The sequence below is a fragment of the Gobio gobio genome (genome assembly GCF_949357685.1).
Source record: "Gobio gobio genome assembly, chromosome: 18".
Lineage (NCBI taxonomy): Eukaryota > Metazoa > Chordata > Actinopteri > Cypriniformes > Gobionidae > Gobio > Gobio gobio.
This window is the reverse complement of record NC_137111.1, coordinates 51,455,240-51,474,224: the sequence shown is the minus strand read 5'-3', so window position 1 is coordinate 51,474,224 and position 18,985 is coordinate 51,455,240. Positions and strand designations below refer to the sequence as shown.

Genomic DNA, 18,985 nt, shown 5'->3' with positions numbered 1-18,985 from the left:
TGTAGAGGATGGTAAGGGATAGTCAAAAAAGGATTCCTGGTGGTTGAAGGTACTGTAAGCTACATAAATTTCATCCCTGAATGAAATTATATTTTGCAGTTTAGCAACTTTGCCGCCGATGGAAACGTGACTGTTTGCCTGGTCCAGTTTAAGAGTGTAAGGGCTTGTCCTTAACTCTTTATATTGTGTTGCCTCATGGAAGGATGCAGGTAGAGGACCAGTCGTGTGCTGTTTTTTGAGCAGATGTGGCCTGGTTTTGGCTCTGGTTTTTTTGCAGCTTCTTTGCATCTCTGAGAATCTTTTTATTATTTGACTCAAAGGGCATGTTGGTTTCCTCAGAAGTCTTTTGAGCTTGTTCAGTTGATTCTTGTACTTGAAAGCACTGAAGTTGTCTAGGACGCCATGTTTTTTTACATCATCTGCAAGATGTACAAGGGAGTGTGCATTGTAGGAAAGGAATTGAGGACCATACAGTTGACCGAAGTGAGTGACAAAGACATACAAGTGACATAATCACAGTAATCTTCAATCAAACTGTTGTTGCACAAGATGGAGATTCCCACAAAAAGCAGCAAGAAGTTTTTGTACACCTCTGTGCTGAGGAGATCTTTCATCATGACAGGTCCGGTATACAGTAAAAACTGCCTGAACTCTGTTGCCTTCCAACTGTCAAGTTCCCTCAGTGCCCTTGGTTTCCGTGCAAACTCCATGGGCACATTTCTCTGAGCATTCACTAGCCTTTCTGCCAGTGTGCTTATTTTAAATCCTGACAGCCTACAAGTGAGAGGACCCATCTTCAGCCACAAGTGGAGAAGTCTTCTCATGATTCCGAGACACACAAGGTGCATATAATCGAGGGGGAAACCAGAGACCATATCCAGGGAAGTTTCTTCAAGGGGTGACATGCCATGATGGTGATCAGAATCGGTCTTGTTCCTGAAGCTCTCATTGGTTCTTAGAGGCATGTCGTTTCTTGGAAATGTCATCCTGTTTTCCAGGTACACTCCATCCTCTGTGCATTTTTCGCATCCATGATAGCTTGTGTGACCTTTAACCTTTTTCAGGAATGCGCGAGCAGGTGCGTCACAGACCATCGAAGCGAGCTGTAAAGTTAACCTCACTCCTTCAAATTCAAATCCGTTAGCCAATTCATTTACTTCAGCGATGAAGTCTTCAAGGTATTCACTTAGTGAGGTAGGTTTACATGTGCCGCAAAATAAACCTATCGTCACTGGTTCCTCTTGTCTCATGTTTTGCAGTGTTCCTAGAATGGGCCAGAACTGTGTTGCTGAACTCTTGAAGAGAGGCAAACCGTCGATGTTGACCTGAAGGTCCAAGGTGTGAATGTTGCTCAGAATGTCGACGTTCTGATGTAGCACCTCTGTGATTGAATTCAGCACTCCGAAATGGTAATACTGGCCACCGGCCTTCTCTTGTATTTCAGGGTTCAAACGCACAGTTCCTAGCAATGTCCTTGAGTCTTTTGGCAGATTTAAACTATGTTGACGTAGTATGCTAAGTAAAGAATTCAATGCCACATGAGTGATTTTGTGTTCAGTAGCCCAGGTTGCCAAATCGTCATCTAGGGAAGTTGTTGGATCGATTTCAGATCCTGACTCTGTGTCTGATTCACTCTCATCAAGATCACTTGCCATATTGACAGCTTCAGTCTCATCAATATGAGAGAGACAGTCCATAAATGTGTCTTCATCATTTTGAAAACTCGAGTCACTGTGCATGCAACCTGACTCATTCCCCCAAGTTGTTGCTTGTATTGTCTGCAGTTGTTGGTCCACCTTCTCCTTTGCTTTTCTTCTCAGTGTCCAGTAGGATGGTTCATTGCAAGCCATAGTATTAAGACCTTAACACAAACAAACCCTTTTTTTGTTGTTGTTGTTGCTTACTGGCCTAGCAAGATAATTAACACAATTGATGTACATACCTTCAGTTTACTGTGGATGGATGGTTGTAGATAACTTTCTGTAGTCAAATTAAAGAAATAACTGAGTTAAATGCTGAAATTTTAATAACTACATTTTTAAAATGAAATTGACTTGTGTACTTTATGATTATATAAATAGATGTATATATGAAGATGAATTCTTCAAACAGTGGTACTAGAGGATGTGGTGCTGGTCCTTCAAGAGTCACTCTCAACCTATCTGTCCATAAAGCCTATAAAAAAACCTTCTTCATGTATTTTACAACACTTCAGCTTGTGATTCTTATCTAGTGGGGGTCATTTTTTAGGATTATTTACCTAACTGAAGTCTCTGAGATCCTGACACCTTGCACTTCTGGAGACTCCAGGTAGGTTGCAGCTCTGGAAAATGGTGGCGCTGGAGACTAAAGGGTTCCTGATGGTTTCACCCTTAATTCTTCACCTTAATTCTTTTGCAGTTAACAGGTGTCTTTTCTTCACCACCTGTTTTTGTCAGATCCTGCTGACCCAAAGAGCATTTCACTGTCCAATGGTCATGCCTTAACTGCAATGTCTAGTACTGCATTAGTATTGCATCCTTCTCATGGGCATTTAATACTTTTTGACTTTTCAGTCTGAGTTAAATCTCTTTTTTGGCTCAATTTATCTGTAAAAGAAAACATGCCTAATAATTCTGCAAACCTGAATATAAGGTGATTTTCATTTCCAGCCTTCATGAACAATTATATATCACTTATACATTATTAAATACTAAATCAATAGTAGTTATTAGGATTACTGTGGTTTGGAATTGGTCAAATGTGCCTGGAAAAAAAATATGATCAGAAAATCAACGTGCCTAATAATTCTGCACTCCCTGTAAAGTTACACAGTTTAACTTCTGTGAATCGCTTTGCGCACCTTCTCTTGCGTTTCGCAGGTATGGGCTCGTGGCAGGTGCCGTTGGATTTGAACACCTCTACCATAATGAGATCCTCATTTGTCCCGTCTACCTCGTAGCCATGATTGGACCAGTCTGCGTTTGAATGTCGTCTTTATTCTTTAATTTAATTACGTTTTCTCTCGAACTATGTAATAAATATATATCTATTAATAAATATATATCTATGGCAGCTTGGGAAGACAGCAATAGGGGTGGGAATGGTTGGCAGCCCAAACCACATTCTCAGAGAGGAGGAACCCTTTTTTGAAGCTACAGATCGACTCATGGAAGTATACCCCCAGGGGAGACCGAGGGGGGGGGGAGAATGAGAACCCCAATCTGACAGACCCAAGGTTATCAACTAATGGCAATGGAGAAACGACAACGACCGCAGTATGCAGGTGCGGGAAAACCTGTAAAAACAGCCGTGGCCTAAAGATCCACCAAGCCAGGATGAAGTGTTTGGAGAACGAACATGTGGCACAGCGCACAGATGTCACATCTGATGAGACGCAGGAGGAGCCGAGCCAGGAAGCACCCCATAGTGCTCAGAGTCTTCGTGTGCCACTTACCGTCCCCCCAAATCTTCTGCCCCAAGCAAAGGTGCGAATCAAGTGGCCACAGGCCTGTAAAACGGCAGTCTGGAGGCAGTTCGACGAGGACGTTGTTAAGGTGCTAGAAGCTACGGAGAAGGGAGATGCGGATAGAAGGCTGCAGGCAATGACGACCATCATCTCCAGCCTAGCTCAGGAGAGGTTCGGTTCCGAAGAGAAGCGATCAACTCCAACCACCTACTCCATGAACAACAGGGCAGCGAAGATCCACAATATCCGGCAGGAGTTGAAGTCCCTCAAGAAGCAGCACAAGGTAGCCAGTGAGGAGCTACGCCCCCCCCGGAGGAATTGAGAGCTGTCTTGAGGAAAAGGCTGATGACCTTGCGTAGAGCAGAATGGCACCGAAGGCGTCGAAAGGAGAGATCCAGAAAGAGAGCTTCGTTCATTGCCAACCCCTTTGGCTTCACTAGACAGCTCCTGGGACAGAAGCGTGACGGAAAGTTGCTCTGTTCAAAAGAGGAAATTGACCAGTATCTGCACAGCACTTACAGTGATCCTTTCCGGGAGGAAGAGTTGGGCCAGTGCAACATCCTTATAGATCCACCTCCCCCCACCAAGGAGTTCGATAGCAGGGAGCCACTGTTGAAAGAAGTCCAGGAAGTTGTGCGTAAGTCACGATCTAGCTCTGCCCCTGGACCAAGTGGAATCCCATATAAGGTCTACAAGAACTGCCCCTTGCTACTCAGGCGACTCTGGAAGATCATTCGAGTCATTTGGAGAAGAGGAAAGGTGGCACAGCAGTGGAGATTTGCTGAGGGAGTCTGGATCCCCAAGGAGAAAGATTCCAAGAAGATAAATCAGTTCAGAATAATCTCATTGCTGAGCGTGGAAGGCAAGATCGTCTGACCAATTTACTCTTAACTAACAACTACATAGACACATCTGTGCAAAAGGGAGGAATTGCTGGAGTCCCAGGTTGCTTAGAACATACAGGAGTGGTGACTCAGCTCATCAGGGAAGCTCGTGAACACAAGGGAGACCTCACAGTACTGTGGTTAGACCTAGCCAATGCATATGGCTCTATCCCCCACAAGCTGGTCCAGACCACCATGACCAAGCACCACGTGCCACAGCACATTGCAGATCTGATCTTGGATTATTACAACCATTTCAGGATGCGAGTCTTGGCAGGAGGTGTGACATCAGATTGGCACAAACTGGAGGTGGGAATAATCACAGGCTGCACAATCTCTGTGATCCTATTTGCGGCGGCTATGAATATGCACTGCATGAAAAGTGGGATTTTCGTCAGTATGTGGCACTGTAGATTGCCGTGGAACTTCAGGTTTACGACTGTGCACGGCAATTTGCAGGCAACACCGAAAACTGCCGTAAATTGTTGGAAATTGATGTGGACCTTGCTTGGCAGTTGTCCCCCCATTACCCCCCCTCCCCTTCATTCTAGGGGAGGCTTTATCATGTAAATGAACATGCTGTGAGCTACACAAATGCAAATCAGAGTAGCAGCAGGGGGAGTTTTATCTAGGTTCTGAATTTTTTTAACTAAAACAAGTTTAAAGTTTAAGTTAAAATGTTAACTTAAAGTTAAGTTAAATGTACTCGTTTTAGTTCACATTACTAAATTTTTAGGGCAACCAGTTTGCTCCAATTTTTTAAGTAGATTCAACTTGTCCGGGCTCACAGTGTAGATTAATTACTCTGTATGTCATTAGCAATAACCAATGTTATGTAAAAAAAAAAAAAAAAAATACAGGACAGCAGTTCATGTCTTCAACCTTTAGAGAGGTTATTTGATGCAACAAGACAATGAACCAAAGCACACAAATAAATCAAGTAAAGCATACAGTTTACATGCCAAAATAAAATTTTCCACCCTGCACTGTGAATAATTTTTTTAATGGCTATTAATCATAAATGTGAGAAGTACAAGTTTGTGTGTTTTTCTGTAATTGTCATTTAAATTGAGCTCACACCACATTTTATGAATTATCAATGCAGATTTTCAAGAGGTGGTTTCCTGGACAGGGTTTAAATTATGCCAAGAGTAGGCCTTAATCTAGTTAATCGCGAGTTAAAAAATTGTTGCCTGGAGCAAAGATTAAGCACAGATTACTAATGCTGCCTTCACGTGCTATCGGAATTATCGTAAATACGAGTTTACTAGGTAAAAATTGCACATGAACACCCTCTGATGTCGTGTTTACCACTGGGAAGTTCGGAAATAATTTTGATACCCCAATTCCTGAGATGGGCGTGTCATAAGCTTTAAACATGGTGGCGGGGAGAACTAGACTGCTGTGGCAGGTGTGGTTTTATTGTTTTTTTTCCAAAACAGCTTGGTCGTCTTGTCTTGACATTAACGTAGTACATATTTACATGTAAGAGTAATCATATGAAGTGTATTGTATGTTTGGTACACAGCGAAAATAGCCTGCATTTGACTGAAATTACAGAATCAGCAGAAAGCGGACTATGTGGAATGTTTATGGTTGTCGGTGCATGGGAGACTACAAATTATGATGGTTTTAATAAGATTTTCCCAATAAGGCAAGAATAACCTGGTGTCCACCATGATTCCTGTTCACTCCGACAACAAAGCACTTGAATGCAACAAGCTCGTAATCACGACTTCTAAAGTGGGAATTAGGAAATTTCCGATAGCACGTGAAGGCAGCATAACACCTGGACTATGAGTCCTGAACTAAAATAAACTGGATTCATTTACAGTTTTATCTAATTGCTTACACACAATTTCTGAAAATATGGCTCCATTTCTTGTAACTCTACACACAAAACACACAACATGCAAAACATCAGACATCGCTTGCAAAAGCAACACTTTGTGCAAAACTATTTTAACTCTTCCAAAAATGTTGTTTTTGCATATATCTAACTACACACAAATATGCACAACTGAGGAATTTTACAGTTGAACTGAATCAACACTGAAGTCACTTGAGCTGAATATTGACACTATTTTGGCTTGTTAGAGCCGGTTTACAGCAGAATTTGTTTTGAACTTGTTACTGAAGCTGCTATGAAACAATATATTTTGTTGTATGCATATTCTTTCTTTCTCAAACCTTAGTTTTGATTTCTAAGTGATCAATTTATGTATAAGTGTTTTCACACATGATCATTGGCTGTATGGGTCCTCAGTAAATTAATGTGGCATTTAAATGGCAAAAGTTATTCTTGTCTCTATAACTTATGGCTTCCTAAAGACACGTTTATGGGTAAATAAAATATTAATAATATAAATAAAATGTATATCAAAACATTTTAAATATAATGAAGTCATTTTATTATAGCACTCATCAGATGTTCCTGGAAACAAAACAGAGACAGAACAGTATAAACAAACTATACAACAAACTAAAGACCAAATTACAAAAACATTATTATGTGAAAGTGAATAAAGTTGTGTGTGTGTGTGTGTCACACCGTGTTGATATCACAGAGTTTATGCACACCGCTTGCTCATTTGTATGCGCGCACATCTCGCGAGATATTCCTCATAACAATGACCTTGCATGTGATTGGAGGAGCCCGACGAGCTTCTCGCCCTCGTCCAATCACGTGCGAGTTCAAGGCCATGATGCGTACAAGACGTGTTTTAAACAGACGTGTTTTGGACTTTTTTTTTTACATTTTCTGTGTTTTTGCTGCTTTGCGTGATCAACATGACAGGACGCCGCCTCGCCTTCAGCTCTCCTTCAACTCCTCTGAATGGACGCGACAACCCCTTTCAGCCAGTCCGCTGACCGATGAGAAGAAACTGCTGAATACTATGAGTGGCCTGTCTCGTCAGCTTACTCTACTTACGAACAACTGAATGAGAAGTTTGATGTAATAAACTCCAGGTTGCTGTCCATGGAGGATAAGTGGGCTGCTTTTGAGTCGAAAAACCGCTGTGCTGTGGAAGAAAATAACTCCAAGAAGAGAAGACGAGTGCACAATCCCAAGATTGCGGTAAGAATATTTTTATGTATAACGGTAATATTATTTTTAAAGTACCCCACGCTAAAAGTAACGTTTGCAGAACCAGTTTGCGTTTTTATATATAAGCGTCTTTTGTCTTGTATTTTTCAGGAGGCTGTCCGGCGTCTACACAACTCTGAGGCAAACTTTAGGCGCCAGAGCATGGGTTATGTAACGTTACGATTGAAAGAATATGCTTTTATTCAGCTGTATAAGGAAATGGATGCGTTAATAGATCCGAGCTTATAACTGCACATTTTGTTTACACAGACTATCCTCGCCTCATAACGAAGCCGTGAGCTCTTATCTGCTTGGAGCGATTTCCGCGAGTCCAGATTTAACCGCTGAACATGAGGACATTGTGTGTAAGTATGACTAATGTTTTTCTCATTCCTTGTTTAATTTTACCGTGACTGTTTTTATTAATACCAGTCTCATGTAATTGTTTTCCAGCTGCCTGTAAGACGTATTATGAATCGACACGCCGCAGCTTCAGATACAAACAACCTGAACTTACATCGCAGGCGGAAACTGCGAAGTTTAGCTCGGAGTCGATCAAGAAGAAAAAGGGTAAGATTTATTATATTAGATCCGTTTGTTGTCAATGTGAGTATTTTTCAGGTTGCTTATTGTCTTTATGGATTGTATTACAGTTGCTGGAAGCAAGACGAAGTGTGCTGGCTCCGGATGAGGTGGACATTTGGAAGTCCGCGACCATTGAACTCATGTCTGACGAGGAAGACGGCGTTGTTGACGGTGTGTCTGGCTGGATTGTGCGGCCACCGCCCTCTCGCAGCCCGGAGCTCACCGAATTTTGTAACACTTTGCAATCCAGATTAGAGGCCACACCGAAGTACAGGGCGACTCACCATATACGCCTGTGTTCCCCTAATGTGTTGGGCGCTTCTTTTTGACGTTTTTGGAGGACAACATAAAAGCTGCACTGTACTATTTGTGTTTGACAATAAAGCTCTTTCTTTGAATGAACAGCTGTGTGTGTTTATATATTAAGCTCTTTCATTGAATAAACGGCACGGTCCGTATAATTGTCCCATATATTCTTTGATGGTATGAATAGTGTACTTCATAGCACTAATATAAAACATAAATTATATATTTATTTTATATTATTATTATTATTGGGGTTTACATTTATAATGAGCCAGGGGGGCCAATCATGATTGGTTTGCAGTGATCTGCCAACCAATCACGAGGGTTTATTCTTGTTTAAAAGTTGTGGCCTCAGCCAATACTGAGTGAGTAAATTCAAGTCTGGCCGTTGACTCTCTGGTTTCGCTGCTATTCATATGCAAATTAGAGGCGTCGCACCTCTGCGCGGTCTCTCAGCGGGGGCTCTCCACCTTCCGCGCGGTCTCAGCGGGGGGCTCTCCACCTACGTCATGGTTCGTTTACGACAATTTGTGGCACAGACAAACGCGACGTTCGCTGCCTCTAAATTGTCGAAAACTGCCGAAAATTAGGGAGATTTCCGGGAGTATACAGGCGTTTATGGGGTCGAAAATCCCACTTTTCATGCAGTGATGATTGTCAAATCGGCAGAGCCTAAGTGTCGGGGGCCCCAAAGCAGAGGAGGGGTCCGTCAACCACCAATCAGAGCTTTTATGGATGACCTGACAGTCACCACAGAGTCAGTGCCAGGAGGCAGGTGGATACTCCAAGGGCTGGAAAAACTCATCCGGTGGGCTCGGATGGAGTTCAAACCAGCCAAGTCCCGTTCGCTAGTGTTGAAGAAGGGCAAGGTCACGGAGAGATTCCAGTTCAGCATCAAAGGGGCAAGGATACCATCACTGTCAGAACAGCCGGTGAAAAGTTTGGGCAAGGTTTTTGACAGCAGCCTCAGAGACTCCGCATCAGTCCAGGCAACCTGCCAGGAGTTAGACAGCTGGTTAAGAGAAACAGACCGTTCTGGCCTCCCAGGCAAGTTTAAAGCGTGGATTTACCAACATGGTATACTGCCAAGAATACTCTGGCCACTACTTGTGTATGAGGTTCCCATTTCCACGGTGGAGACCTTGGAAAGAAAGGTCAGCAGCTGTCTCAGGAGATGGTTAGGGTTGCCCAGGAGTCTCAGGAACATCGCCCTCTATGGAAACACCACAATGCTCCGGTTGCCTCTGAAATCCCTGGAAGAGGAGTTTAAAGTGACTCGGGCGCGTGAGGTACTTATGTATAGAGACTCCAACGACCCAAAGGTGGCTCAGGCAGGAGTGCTGGTGAAGACGGGGAGGAAGTGGAGCGCCCAAGCCGCTGTGATGGATGCACAGGCTCGACTGAGGCACAAAGAGCTTGTGGGAGTGGTGGCCCGAGGCAGAACAGGCTTGGGGATGTTCCCAACACCTCCTCGACAAGTGCGGAAGGGGAAAGAGAAACGCAGCCAGATACAAGAAGAGGTCAGAGCTGCTGTGGAGGAAGGAAGGACGAGTAGAGCGGCTGGAATGGGGCAACAGGGGGCCTGGACCAGGTGGGAGCAGGCCGTGGACCGCAAGGTCACCTGGACGGAGCTCTGGCAAAGCGAGCCGCACCGCATAACTTTCCTGATTCGGGCAGTGTACGATGTTCTGCCTAGCCCAGCAAACCTCTGTACGTGGGGAAAAGCAGACACACCGACTTGCCAACTGTGCCCTGCTCGTGGAACGCTGGAGCATATTCTGAGCTCCTGCCCAACAGCGCTCGGCCAGGGTCGTTACACTTGGCGCCACAACCAGGTGCTGAAATCTATTGCAGACACCATCAGCAAAAAGATCAGCAAAGGCAGCCGAGGGAGCAACACCACTCACTCAATTACATTTGTTAGGGCAGGAGAACAGCCACAAGCAGGGAGGAAGGCACCGGCAGGGATACTGGCATCAGCCAGGGACTGGAAACTCTCTGTGGATTTAGAGAAGCAGCTGAAATTCCCCCAGCACATCGTCAGAACAAATATGAGGCCAGATATCATTCTAGTCTCAGAGAGCACCAAAAACATAATAATCATGGAGCTGACCGTGCCATGGGAGGACCGCTTGGGAGAAGCCCACGAAAGGAAGATGACCAAGTATGAACATCTGGTCACAGACTGCCGAGCACAGGGCTGGAAGGCGAGATGCATGCCTATCGAGGTTGGCTGCAGAGGATTCGTGGGGCGCTCCCTCCACAAAGCCTTTACTGCACTGGGCATTGTAGGAACAACAAGGTGCAGGGCCATCAAGAACACCACCGACGCAGCTGAGAAAGCCTCGAGATGGCTCTGGATCCGTAGAGGAGCACCATGGGGGAAAGCTAGTGCTACCTGAACACAAGTCACGGTCTGATCAGCCGTGGCTGGGTCGCCTGGGCGAGGGTGTCTGATGTTGAAAGACCCGAAACACCCGAGGACCCCAGGTTACATCACTGATGATGTGTTAGGTGCATCTGAAGATGTGTTTCAAGTAATTTGCAACCTTATCTATGTTGTGATCGGCCTTTTTGTTGCAGTTGCAGTTACGAGCCGAACTGTAACAACATGCACAACACGGACAGATGCACGCAGCGGCGCACAGTTTTGGATGGTTTCGTGTTGAAGAGCTGCAAATAAAGTAATCCATTCACATAATGTTTTCTCTTTTAAAATGTAAGCGAGTGTAAGGTCAGCATTATCATATATGTGTAAAGAATTGAAGTCTGTCATGTAAAACAAGAGCTTATTATGAAGTTCAGTCTGCTTTATTATTCCAACCATTACTCCTGATCAGAGGCTTCCGTAAAGATTTAGTTTATACGTAGAGTTAAGCTTCAACTAAGTTTAATGGTGCAACGCAAAAATATTTAGTAGTGCGTAAGTTGTAACTTAGTGTCCATTTACATCAAAAATAGGCTAAGTTGTAACTTGCGCACAACTGGTGCAACCGGCCCCTGGACCTCTTGCTGTTTTCATACGGATTACATAAACAGATAATATTTGTTTTTATATAAATTACTTAATTTAAAAGTAGACATTCCAAGCTTTAAAAAGAGATATCTATTGTGCCTGCGTGGCAAGTTTCTCTGAGTATATTTTTCACACGCATTTCAGAATGTACATCACTGGTAGACGGACGGGAGAATGCGCATCCTGTTTGTTTCCTTTATTTAGCGAAACTCACAACATTTAGTTTTTATTTTGAGTGTACATAAATATAAGTAGACAATTTAAGCGTTGTAAAGACTTATCGTTCATGTCTGTGAGGCCAGAAATGACAGAGTATTTTAAGTTGTTTTACACGGTCATGAGGAAAAATCCAGCAAAACACGTGGATGCATTTCTTGGGTCCTAAGGGTTAAGTAGTCCTGCGCGGCATGGATATATTTACATACCACTATAAACAAAATAGCAAAATCTTCAAAAACACTGGCAAGTGTCAAAATTCATGTTTACGTTCACTTAAGACATGACCGACTATGTTTACGATGATACTTGACAAGACAGGCATTTTGACATAATTTAGTGTGAATAGTCACGCGCTGTGAGACGTGTGGGCCTGCTTAGGTAGTTACCGAAGTCAAGCCTGTACTCTATTTGTGATTTATTACCTGTAACCATAGTGACATTGACTAAAGTAATATCAAAGATGGCGACCTAGATAAAACTAACAAAGTCTTATCACAATTGACATAACAAGAGTCCAATTGAGGCGTGCGTTCACCTGTCAAATCTTAAACAACCAGCAGCTTTTATAACTGGAGTATAGAGTATTTAAAGGATTAGTTCACCTCAAAATGAAAATTTCCTGATAATTTACTTACCCCAATGCCTTACAAGATGTTCATGTCTTCCAAAAAAGAAAATTGGAAAAGAGAGATTTTTTTTTTGTTGAGGAAAACATTTTAGGATTGGTTCTCCACACAATGGACTTCAATGGCAACCAAATGTTGAGTGCACCAGGCATTGCATAATCACGTTCAAAAGGTCACGCTGGACGTTGGCAGAAGTACCGCCCCATTGTTTACAAAGCAAACATTTTAAACAATAAACTGACACAGACATTTCATTCAACATACAATACAATTTTTACAATCCTTCTCCATACTTGTAAACAATGGGGCAGTACTTCCGCCTGCATCCAGCGTTTGTCTATGCAAGTCATAAGAATGAACATAAATTGATATAACTTGTGAATAAAATAACTTTGTTCATATAAATATTGTGAGATCATGTATCAGTCTGATGTCTGATGTGTTGTTGACTATGTTGTGTGCATGTTGCTGCATTGTACATGGTGTTCATTAATTTGGGGGTTGGGGTGAAAAGTATTTCTTAAATGCTCTAACATCTTTTTGTTTTCTTCACCAAACACCAGGAGATGGTTCATCCTAAGATGCACAGATCTACCTCTGGTTCACCATCATCTCCACACCTGTGTCACTTCTGGCAATCTATAACCAGCTGTCATGCACTTTGTCCATTACAAATGTTATATTTTTATAATCTTGAGACCCTGATATGATGAGCTTGTGATCAACATCATAGCTGTGCTGTATTTTGGATATAGCCATTGAACAATTTGTTCTGGGTGTGTATTGAACAAAGCTGTGAATCACCCCTTATATAGACCATGGTATAAACTAAACCTTTACTGCAATCACCAAGCTTGTAATATTAAACAATTGAAATTCTAGGCAACAGTCAAGCATGGTAGGTTAAAGAAGAGTCTGCAAAATATGACACAAGAAATGTGAACAACACCTATAACTATAATAAGCGGGTATAGAGTCAGCATGAAAGGAGGGTCACATCAAATGTGGAATACATTATACACATATTTTTCCTATTAGAGAGGTATCAAATAAGACCACTATGAATGATGGGTTACAGAAAAGTGTTCATATGCTTGTTGCTAATTTATATATTCTTTTTTGTAACCAAGTAAGATATGAAGTCTTTGCTAATCATTTAGCATTATTAAAAAGTCCATGTACACAATGTTTATCCCGAGTGTCTGTATGTATTCTATTATCTTGCGCAAAGCAAAACGCAATTTAAGTTAATGATGCCCTCGCAAACGTTAATATACTAAGACCAAATGGGCGTGTGAAACCAATCGATACAAAATCTCTAAATAAGGGCACGACGGTAGTTTCTTTTTCGTTTTTACACGTATGGATGTAAGTACTTTTGGTGGGGGGGGAATGCAATCTCATCAGAATGTTTTTTATTCAATGCTTGCAAAATAGTTAAACGTCAATCTAATATGTAATGAGTGTATGCATTTGATATAATTAGTTATTTCACTTTCTAAACGATTTTTTAATTTGTATTACGAGCTCTGCTTGCTTGCTCTCCACCGTCAACGCACGGTGAGCAGCACTGGATTTCGAATGTTTAAGGTTAGTCGTATAGACGTCATTTAGAGGTAAGGAAGACGGCGCATTTAAAAACGACAAACAGTCGAACTATAAAAATGGAATGCGATCTTAATCAGACGCTACGCTCTTTCACAGACGTCTCCGCGATGTACGTGTGCTATCTGGGTGCTGTCCATGTAAACGTAGTGTAACTGCTAGATCAGTCCTTACTACAGTGGGTCCAGTCCTGGTCCTGGAGGACCAACACCTGCAGAGTTTAGCTCCAGCGGCCTGTAGAACTGCTGGTCCTGAAGACCTGGATCAACTGGTTCTGGTCTGCTTAACTGGGACTGGAGCTCAATTCTGCAATCAGGACTAGATGGCAATAAATACTGGAAAGAGAGAGGACAAACAACAGTTAATGGTATAAATCCAGTTTAAAACTTGTATTCATAAATATGTACAACAACATCTGAGAATGTACGACACCACTGTATTGATAAATACAGCATGTTATTGAGAAATATGCTTATGAAAATACAGTTATATGGTGCAAAGAAAGTTTGTCGACTATGACAAAAACGTGTCAACTAGAAGAATACTTACAGAGCAGAACCAATGATCTGATCACACACAAGGAAAAGAGAGAAAACAAACAAGAATTAATATCTCAGTCCAATATTGCTCTGTACTAACGTGCTGATGAACTGTATTCAAGAGAAATGATTACATTAATATTTAGCGCGAATATTATGTCATGGCCTAAATGTTTTATTTGCGCTAAAGTTGTATCTTTTCATAATTAATTAAATATTACAGACAGCTGATTTCATTTGACAGTTATCAATCATGTTTTCTGATAATATATAACGTTAGGCCAATGAGTCTCTCCACTCTTTCACTCTCTCTCCGTGCACGTGCCAGCTTGTGTGTGTGTGTGTGTGTGTGTGTGTGTGTGTGTGTGTGTGTGTGTGTGTGTGTGTGTGTGTGTGTGTCAACGCGTACAAAGTAATAATTGTACAATCTGTTATTTTTAGGTCACGTTAACATGATAGCAATATGACTGGAGCTTTATAAAAATACAAATCACATGTAACGTTAGGCTTTGTAAATATATGGTTTGGTCTGAACTGTCAAGCGCAGTGTTTGTCTATTAATTATGGCATAATCATATGTAACGAGGTTTAATAAGAGTGTGTAACTTGTGTATTGTATTTACGCTGCATGAATCCTCGTTTACGTCGCTTTTTAAATCTTTAAAACACAATCATGACTGACTCCGCCATATGACCAGCTAGTTCGTTAGTAGTTCGCTAAAATAGAAACTGGAAAACAACAATACATCAAATTAACACCAAAATTTACGTAAAACAATTCAAAGTAATGAATTCAAGCAGTTTTAAATTACCTCAGAGATTAACAGAAAATGGCCTAGTTGACCGTTATAACCGTTAGTCGTTTAAACTTTAAACGGCAGGAGAGTCTAACATTAATCAGATAAACCACTAAAATGAGAGAGTGTAGTTTAATATCAATTAATTCGTTACCATTTTGACCTGTTTCTCTAATTATAATAGGAAACTCACATATTAATATGGAAACTTAAAAAGCTTAACATTACCTGTTTAGGGCAGAGTTTGGCGGTCGAATCCGGAATGACAGCTGAGCTCATTAGCGGTGCAGTTCCAGCAGTCTCATTGGTTAGAATTGATCACGTGATGACGCCATCTAGTGTATTACTAATGTCATTTTTTTTTTTTGCCATTTCAGAAATGTAATATTAAAAATATCAAATTCATCAGTGATGTATTTATTATAATACAAAATTTTATATAAATAATGTATATCAAAATATAAAAAATAATGTTATGAATAACCACTGATGAATGCCAACAATAATAATGAACAAATCAGTGAATGATCAACCATTTGCATTGTTTTATTGTGAAAAATATGTTTATTGAATTTAATTAATTGAATTTTAAATATTATTTAATAAATACGGTAAAAAAAAAATCATGGACTTAAGTTATTAATATACAAGTGCTGTGATTTACTGAAATCTAATGGTCTAATGGAGTTTAAACTACTGTAATATGGTCCCTCTGACTTTATCAGTCTGTCTGGGAACAGCTGCAATGGAGGCTCCCTCATGGCCCCACAGTGGAAAACTACTGGTTGCCCACAGTAAACCCTCATTGGGGCCCAAAAGTGCAAAACTGCAATGGCTAACCCACTGGGGGCCGGTGGGGGTTTTCAAATTCCAAGCCAAAATAATGAAGTGGTAAAAAAAAACTGAGTTAGCACCATCAAATTCAAACTTTTCGCTCGTCTCTGTATGTGGCAATGCGTCACAATAACCTGGTGTACGTAATAGTGGATCATTCTTTACAGATGATGGTGTGTTTGGACAGAAGACGAGTTCTTTATTAAACTCATAAAATACAATAGAATATAAAACGCCATAATTTATCAAGAGCTTGAAGCAGATAAGACAGAAACACTCACACACACCTCATGTGGCGCTCAAGTATACAGTGCTTTCCTTGCCATCAGTGCTTGGAACACACACACACACACACACACACACACACACACACACACACACACACACACACACACACGTCTCCTCCATTAATAATATTGGCTGGGATATACATAAACCTAACAACGCAGCATAATTTTTGGAATAACTTATCACGAGAGGGAAAAAATAGTTTTAGTCGCATAACATCAGTTCATGGAAACGCCGTCATTTCGCAATATTTTTTTATCGACTTTTAGAAAATATTGCAAAAGTTTTGCGCAAATCTGTAATGGAAACGCGGCTTCTGACAGCGCTGATAATCTCATCAGGCATTAGCAGGAATACATCACACACAATATATGCAGTGGTTTTTAATCCTGGTTTTAAATTGTTTAAAAATTACTGTATGGCTGGCTGAAAATGAAACCAAAATAGTTTGGAAATTAAAAACCAGACACAATTACTAGAGGCAACAATAATATTAATAAGTGTTCACCTTTTGATTAAGCAATTTAAACTATTATTCATTAAACTTAAAATGTTAATTTATTAAACGTATTAATAAATGTTAATTTCCAATATAGGCTACATCGAGTTAATTTTTAGCATCATTTTTAGATAAATTGTTATATAGAAAACCATTGCAACTATAGCAGGGGATTTAAATAATTAAATGATAAATATGATATTACATATATTAGCTTATAAAATGTAATTTAAAAATCTCCACCGGAATACAGGAGTTGTCACTGAAGTGCAATGCAATTTTATTTTTACAGACGTCCACATGAGAAACAATGACCATTCGAATAGGGCTTTGACATCCCTACTGCAAAGCTCAATAATCCACTTAATAATGGCAGGAAATCTATTTCACCCAAATAAAACAGAAATTAAACAAACTAACATTTATTTTATTAATTAAATAAAGGTGCAGTTTCTTGCTATTTCAAAACATTCTCTATCATTTTGTTATATAAATGCATTTTATTTTTCCTACAGTAAAACAATCTGAAACTACCAATTAATGTTGTAGGTAAATAAACTTTAGCTCATCTTTTCTTTAGGATAGTCATGGTGACCTCGAGGAACTGGAACAGCACACACACACACACACACACACACACACACACACACACACACACACTGAGGATTATCACGAAGCTGCTCATGGATGATCCTTTTCAGACTTTCTTTTTGTCAATTTTTTTTCCATAAGTACTACAGTCATGAATTTTGGTTTAAACATTAACTTAAACACGTAAACATGGGCAAACTCAAGCATTTCAAGTTTTGTTAGCGGTTCTTTTTTTTTTACCACCAACGCGCATTGGATTAGTGTTAGTTTGTGTGCACTGTTGATATATGGCCATTTAACTGAAGATCAGGTGAAAGCGCTGTCATACCTCAGTTCCAGATACTGAAGACTGAAGACTTTGGCATGTGTGCTGTGTTTCTTTCTCCTGCACATGCGGGTTTGTAGTCCACAAAGAATCCACAATGACTCCATCAAACGAAACTGTCGTGAACGAGCATCCGCTGACTTTTACATTCAGATATGCCAATCCATTTATTGTCCATTTGGCATTGCAAACAGCGATTAAATCAATACTTTAAACTTTACGCATTTCTTACTACTAACAAATCATATATTTAATTCTAAACAAACGGCTGGTCAAATGATTGCACATCATCATCATCACCTTATTAAACACACTCTAAATACTTCTACACCCTCTAGTGTCACACACACTTCTTCTTCTTCTTTTCAAGTTTAATGGCGGTTGGCAAACCAAACTTAAATGGTGCATTCCCGCCACCTACTGGATTGGAGTGTGGATAACGTTATGGTAGTAGTGACCTAAATCCTGTTACTTAAATGAGTGTCTTTTAAGAAATTAAATACTTCTTCATATATTTTAAGTTGCTTTGGGCCATTACCTAATAATGCTTTGATAGAAAAAACTTCCATTTCCATTACTCTTAATGCTTGAAATAATTTAAATCTTTCTCTTGCATAAGCCTCACATTTTAATAATACATGTTCTACTGTTTCCATATTTTCCGAACTACATTTTTCACAATACCCAGTCTGGTGTTTCCCAATCCTGACCAAACTTTGATTTAGTAGACAATGGCCTATTCGCATTCTTGAAATTATAACATCCATCCTCCTATTTCCAATGTTTCTTCTTTCTAAACCAACTGTTCCTTGTATGTTGTATAAATGTCGACCCTTATTTCCACTGTCCCACTCATTCTGCCATTTCTTTCTAACTTCCTTAGCTATTATACTTTTAATCTCAGTCTTACTCAATGCAATTTTGATATCAACTTCTTGAAATGTTATGGCCTGTTTGGCTAATCTATCCACCTCTTCATTACCTGCCACCCCCATATGAGCTGGTATCCAAAGAAAATTAATAATGATTCCCAATTGTCTGGTTCTAAAAAGACTTTGCAATATTTCATAAATTAAATCCTGTCTAGCTGTAGATATACCACTTGCTAGACTTTCAATTGCAGATAAAGAATCCGTGCATATAACTGATCTGATTGGTTGAACTTCTTCGACCCACTGTAATGCTAATATAATTGCTATTAATTCTGATGCAAATACTGAAATGTGATCTGATGTTCTTTTCAAAATGTTAACTTTAAATTGAGGTATAAATACTGCTGCAGATGTTATACCAGAATCCGGATCTTTTGAGCCATCCGTATATATCTGGATGGCA

General features: G+C 40.5%; 2 protein-coding genes and 1 long non-coding RNA gene across 10 annotated transcripts in view; 1 reads left to right on the top strand and 2 right to left on the bottom strand.

The window, feature by feature from the left end:
* LOC307142162 (uncharacterized protein) overlaps positions 1 to 18,985 on the bottom strand; it is a 248,757-nt gene that overhangs the window by 104,916 nt on the left and 124,856 nt on the right. The window lies entirely within an intron of this gene.
* Positions 295 to 18,029, bottom strand: LOC307142166 (uncharacterized protein). 5 transcript variants are annotated; one of them, XM_079842785.1, is made up of 6 exons: positions 17,654 to 18,010; positions 14,327 to 14,343; positions 13,952 to 14,112; positions 2,261 to 2,441; positions 1,943 to 1,980; positions 295 to 1,861 (listed from the first exon to the last, which is right to left on the bottom strand). In XM_079842785.1, exon 6 carries the CDS (start codon positions 1,848 to 1,850, stop codon positions 411 to 413), a length of 1,440 nt encoding a protein of 479 aa, XP_079698911.1. In that variant the 5' UTR covers positions 1,851 to 1,861; positions 1,943 to 1,980; positions 2,261 to 2,441; positions 13,952 to 14,112; positions 14,327 to 14,343; positions 17,654 to 18,010; the 3' UTR covers positions 295 to 410. The 5 variants fall into 5 exon arrangements, 2 of the variants coding, with proteins under 2 accessions (XP_079698911.1, XP_079698912.1); XR_013818436.1 differs by lacking the exons at positions 295 to 1,861; positions 1,943 to 1,980; positions 2,261 to 2,441 and adding an exon at positions 5,203 to 6,766; XR_013818435.1 differs by lacking the exons at positions 295 to 1,861; positions 1,943 to 1,980; positions 2,261 to 2,441; positions 14,327 to 14,343 and adding exons at positions 5,317 to 6,766; positions 15,323 to 15,448 and having other exon boundaries at positions 17,654 to 18,029.
* On the top strand, positions 7,690 to 8,162 carry LOC307142168. Its single transcript, XR_013818438.1, has 3 exons — positions 7,690 to 7,785; positions 7,874 to 7,990; positions 8,074 to 8,162. It is a non-coding gene; the product is annotated as an uncharacterized lncRNA (long non-coding RNA).